This window comes from Xiphias gladius, chromosome 3, assembly GCF_016859285.1.
Source record: "Xiphias gladius isolate SHS-SW01 ecotype Sanya breed wild chromosome 3, ASM1685928v1, whole genome shotgun sequence".
NCBI classification, from domain to species: domain Eukaryota; kingdom Metazoa; phylum Chordata; class Actinopteri; order Istiophoriformes; family Xiphiidae; genus Xiphias; species Xiphias gladius.
This window is the reverse complement of record NC_053402.1, coordinates 25,881,712-25,887,359: the sequence shown is the minus strand read 5'-3', so window position 1 is coordinate 25,887,359 and position 5,648 is coordinate 25,881,712. Positions and strand designations below refer to the sequence as shown.

The 5,648-nt window shown below is 44.1% G+C and overlaps 1 protein-coding gene across 7 annotated transcripts in view; it reads left to right on the top strand.

Annotated features, from left to right (window-relative positions):
- Positions 1-5,427, top strand: part of LOC120784939 (globoside alpha-1,3-N-acetylgalactosaminyltransferase 1-like) — a 15,440-nt gene extending 10,013 nt beyond the window's left edge. For all 7 annotated transcript variants that reach the window (XM_040119100.1, XM_040119147.1, XM_040119138.1 and 4 more), the window contains 6 exons: positions 2,586-2,618; positions 2,718-2,852; positions 2,951-3,083; positions 3,500-3,695; positions 4,502-4,721; positions 4,807-5,427. In XM_040119100.1, the coding sequence (XP_039975034.1) occupies positions 2,586-2,618; positions 2,718-2,852; positions 2,951-3,083; positions 3,500-3,695; positions 4,502-4,721; positions 4,807-4,948 (859 nt within the window). In that variant the 3' untranslated portion in view covers positions 4,949-5,427. The remainder of the gene's footprint in view (positions 1-2,585; positions 2,619-2,717; positions 2,853-2,950; positions 3,084-3,499; positions 3,696-4,501; positions 4,722-4,806) is intronic.
- Positions 5,428-5,648: the final 221 nt, after the last annotated feature.

Sequence of the window (5,648 nt, the reverse complement as noted above, 5' to 3'; positions counted from 1 at the left end):
ACAACACACAGACACACCGAGTGTGTTTAGTCTGAACACTTTCACAGTTATCCTCCATACAGCATCAGAGGGACTCAGCTGACACTTGCTGGTCAGAGACTGAACGGTTCACATCTGACTGCAGGAAGTCATCAATAATCAGCTGTTGATAAAAACACAAAACTAGAAATCTGATTAAACCCACAAAGACACACCAGATCTCCTGTTGTCACCATGACTTTTCCCGAAAGATCTAAAACAACCGACTTTGATTAACTTTAGTAAAGATGGAAGTTTGCTTTAAGATGAAAACACTTGAACTTGATTAAAAATTCAAAATCCAAGGAGAGTTGTTTATGACAACTGAATAAAACTGAAAGCAAATATAAACACTTGTAATTCTTTCTAGAAATGTAAAACTGTAGGTGAACTCTGAATATTAACTGTTAGAGAAATGCTATTTACTAAAACAGTATAAAGTTGTAATGACTGTGGTAAGAGGGTTCAAGTTAAACCCGTGACAGTGGTGGCGGTGGGCAGACAGACAGCTGAGACACTCTGATGACACGAAGAAAAATATGACCTAACATCAGAGCGGTTCCTCAATTGGCCCCAAGGTGGCCACTATGTGTTGTTTTGCATTGACAGATGTATGACAGTGTATCCAAGGAGTTTACGAAGCAAAATTTGTTTTAGTTATAACGAAACTATCCAATTCTAAGGCAAAAGACATTTTATAATTTGGATACTTGTTTCATTAAAAAATACAGCTCTATATTGATAAGACTTGTGATAATTCTCATCAATTTATCAATTACGATCAATACATTCCCAGAGACTGGGAAAAAGCAGTCATTACACCAGTCTTCAAAGCAGGGGATCATGATCTGATATGCAACTGTCACTCTATTTCTACTCTACCTGTCCTGTCAAAGGTACTTGAGAAGGTTGTGGCAGCACAGCTACGTGACTGCCTAGAGACCAATCATCCATTCATCCAAAACACTTTGGTTTTAGTAATACAACAAAATATTACACAGAAACTGCAACCTGTTCTTTCACTGAACACATTAATTGTCCTTGGATGGGGGTAATGTCGTGGGGGCAGCGTGTCTTGACCGGAAAGAGGCATTTGACAATCATGGCATTGTCCTGTCTAAGTTGTCTACATTAAGTTTCTCTCAACAAGCAGTTGATCGGTTTGAGTCATAACTTCAAACTACAGAGCCGTGTTTGAAAGTTGACCCGGAAAAGTCGTCCCTTTTGAGGAACAGAATGGGTATTCCCCAAGGTCTGATCCTACAGTCAGACATCTCACATCCTTATCGGGTCAGTCTTTGAAAATAATGGACAAAAAGCCTGTCCGGTGGCATCACTGTCACATCCACTTTGCTTTGAGAGCTTCCCACATTTTTGTTTTCTCAAAGTAGTCTTCAAATGTATCACAAGTCGTGCTCCAGAGCCTCTTCCGTGATATAGCCAAGTCACTGGGAGTGTGGTGAATGGCCAGTGTCAAATAGCACATCGTAAATTTAAATTTGGACAATCACCTTTATGCAGAAAGAGCTGTGAGCAGGAGCTCTGGAAGACATCACCAACTGCTTGTTTGTTTTTTTTAATGTCATTATATTTCCATATTTTTAGCGTATTTTGGTTTTATGAGAATGAAAGCTGTATATTTTAAATGTACCTGTATTGACCCCTTAAAATGAAGCACAGTCTCCTCATCACATGCAGCATATGACAATGAGTTGAGTTGTGCCACCAAAGAAAAAAATGTAATTCCTCAAAATGTTTCATTAATTAACTCCGAGGCCTGAAGAGGTAAAAGTGCCACTTTTACTCAAAAACAAGCCAATATATATATATAGAAAGGTCAGAAAAATGCATTATTTTATGTTGCAGAAGTATGTAAGTAAAAGTGAACCCTGGGGTACACCAGAAAACGCAGACTGTTTTGTTCTTTTCTTTGACATTTTCATTTGTTGACAGGAAGAAAATTATAGAATGAAACCAGGTTTATGTCATGTTCCTGTCATAAAGACAGTAGAGTTGGCGAAATTCCCATGTTTATGACTCCAGACGGTTTTATGATCACAGAAGTGGCCGAGTGAGGCTTCAGACACTGCACTGACAACACCACACCACCCCCGTGGCCGGTGGGAGGCGTTTTCAGATGCATCTGTGGCACTAAGTGCCAACTCAGCTACAGCAGAGAAGTCTGACCGGGAAGTGACATGAATGAAGCATTGTCCTTCAAATTAAACCCCTCAGCATATAGGAATCTGGGTAATGAAGTCTTTCACATGTGCCAGTCAGTGACATGTGGGACCTGAAAGCCTCGATCTTCATCAAACGCTTTGTTTAAGTGCAGTAGATCTTGGTCTCATTCCAACCCTGTAGATTATGTTTCCTCATGATGTTTCCTCTAATACCAACCGTAGGAGAGACTTTACATTAGTACCTCCACCAGTGGTCAGACTCCAACATTGGAGATGTATTGTGAATCTAGTGACCTCAGCAGCCTGTAGGGGGTGCTGGCAGCTCTTCAGACTGTTGTGTAGTTTTCTGATGCAGAGACTGTTTTTTTTTTCTTTTTCTTTTAGTCTGCAGTACAAACAACCCAGCATCATCCATGGGTGAGTAACGTTCATTGTCGTCGCCTTTTATGAGTATTGTGTTGTTGTTTGTTTGTTTGTTTGTTTGTTGATGACATCAGTGTGTGTCTTGAATCGTAGTCGTACCGACGTGGTGACAGTGACGCCCTGGTTGGCTCCTGTGGTCTGGGAGGGGACTTTTAACCCGGTTCTCCTCGACAGCATCTACAAACAGAAGAACATCAGCATCGCAGTCACCGTGTTTGCTGTGGGAAAGTATGATATCACAGCGCTGTGGTTTCCACACTGCCCTGAATGCAACATTTCTGGTTTGACCTTTGACCTGGATGTGACCCTTCTCATCTTCACCACAGGTATATCATGTTCCTGAAAAACTTCTTGGAGACCGCGGAGCAGCACTTCTTCGTTGGTTTCAAGGTGCACGTGTACGTCTTCACCGACCGGCCGAAGGAGGTGCCCGAAGTCAAAATGGCCGCCGGCAGAAAGGTAAATGAAGGATTCAGGTGAAATTTTCAGTTTCCAAAAAACTGACCACAGATCAGCTGCAATCTGTCTGCTTGGTTTATAAAAATAACTCCTCCTCTTCCTCCTCCGGCTCTTCCTCCTCCCCTCCCACTCCTCTTCCTCCTGCTCCGGCTCCTCCCCTCCCCCTCCTCTTCCTCCTGCTCCTGCTCCTCCCCCTCCTCTTCCTCCTGCTCCTGCTCCTCCCCCTCCTCTTCCTCCTGCTCCTGCTCCTCCCCTCCCTGCTCTTCCTCCTGCTCCTGCTCCTCCTCTTCCTCCTCCTCCTATTCCTCCTCTCCCTGCTCTTCCTTCTGCTCCGGCTCCTCCTCTTCCTCCTCCTCCTGCTCATCTTCTTCCTCCCCCTCCCCCTCCTCTTCCCCTCCCTCCTGCTGCTCCACCAGCTGATAGTGAGTTCCGTGCCCAGCTCCAACCGCTGGCAGGAGATCTCAGCCCGCAGGATGGAGCTGATCCAGATCCTGATAGAGGAGAAGCTTCAGAACTACACCGACTACATCTTCTGTCTGGACGTGGACTCCAAGTTCCATGGCCGCTGGGGGACGGAGTCACTGGGCAGACTGGTCGCTGTGATACATCCAGGTCAGCAGAGGATCCTTCCTACTTTCCATGCCCACGTCAAGGCTACGCGTCGTACCGGTACCGTTGTGGTTCAGTAATTCGGGTACCCAACCCCCCCACTAGCCTCCGAAGATGTCCGGCAGTTTGTGTAAACAAAATCTAGAAAGGGTTATAAATAAATGTTATAATATGACACAATGTATTCAGTCAGTGGCCATTGCTCACGGTGAGGAATTAGTCAAATTCAGCACCTTTAAAACATTAGATATTTATTTTTTCTTCGGAAATGTAATAATGTGATTAAAAACAACCTGACGAATTGTTTAGTCTATAACATTTTAGAAACCTGTGTCCAAGACCAAAGTTCTTGTGTTTTCTGTCACATGAGACAAAGAAAAGCAGAAAATCCTCTGGAAAAATGACCTGAACGATTAATTGGTTATATAAATAGTTTCTGTCGATCGACTAATTCTGCTCCAGTCACCTGCTAACCCAATAAATTACTAGTCTATCCTCCAGATGTGTTTCTAATTTTAGTGGTCTTCTCCGACTGTAAGCTTGCAGTGAGGACATCTTTGTATTTGCTGGGACTATGTTCTGGGGCGGAGGGATGCTCACTTCCACTGTGTAGTGAAATAGTCCCAGTTATTTAGAGTTGATCACTACCTCTGTTGTCTTTCGACGTGAAGTTTGGCTCTACGTAGAGCCAACAGGACCACACCGCTCTACCTGTTCAGGTGAAGTTTGGGTTGTTACGTCGTCGATCAGACTGATCTCACCTTCATATTTGGGCATGTTACGTTTTTCTTTCCTACCTGTGCCTGCAGGTTACTACAGAGACGACCGCAGCAAATTCCCCTACGAACGGAGGCCCGCCTCCAGAGCCTATGTGGCTCCTGGGGAGGGAGACTTCTACTACTGTGGAGGGGCGTTTGGAGGCCTCCTGCAGGAAGTACACATGCTCGCCAAAACCTGTCGCTCCAACTTCGAGGCTGACGCCAGGGAAGGCATCGAGGCGGCCTGGCAGGAAGAGAGTCACCTGAACAGGTAGGGAGGCCAAGGGTCACCTGAACAGGTGTTTACCCTGGTTGTATTTTTGTAATGAATGTGCTTCCTGTTCCTGTGTTTTCAGTTACATGTGGGTCAACAAGCCGAGTAAGGTTCTGTCACCTGAGTACCTGTGGCAAGACTTCAAAGCCAGAAACCCCGAAGTTCACATCATCAGGTTCTCTGGAGTCGTCAAGAACTACGCTGAGATCCGACCCAACGTTTGAGAGAGCCGAACTGATCCGAACTGCACCAGACATAAAAGAGAACAGATGAACCCAGTGGTGACAAAGCTTTTGAGATGTCAGCAGCTGCACCAAAGAGACATTTCCTGTCCAAATGCCTTAAAATGTTAAATTTCAGCTGTTTGGGTCCGGTAAAGTGAAACATCTCACCAAAGAGACAAAGATCCGACAAAAAGATTTGGAGTATTTTTACTCAAAGGTGTATCACTTGTGTGAGTCTTCAGGTGTCAATGTTTGACCTGTGGCGCCACCCTCAGGTCTGTTTTGGAGGGTTGTCAGGCTGTTTATGTTGTTTCAGGTTCTGTCACCTGTCAGACTTACAGGTGAAACTCGCCTGTATCAGAGCTTCCATTTATTCACTGACTGATGTTTGAAACTTGAAACTCACTGCTCTCCTTCTTCCTTTCAGGTATGTGGATTCATTAATGTAATAAAACAAGAAAATGTTTCCATGAAAATAATTGGATCTGTTGCAGTAATGTTTTCAGACGATCTTTCGTTGCTTCATTTAACTGAATTCAATTCTAAATACTTCATTCATCCCTCAGGGGGCAATTTACAGAGGAACACCGACAGTTCATTTACACACAATGTAAAGAATGTAAAAATACAAATATCCTGTAATATTAAAAAGACTTATACAGAAGCATTAATGACAGTGGCCAGTTTGTAAGTGGCCGAC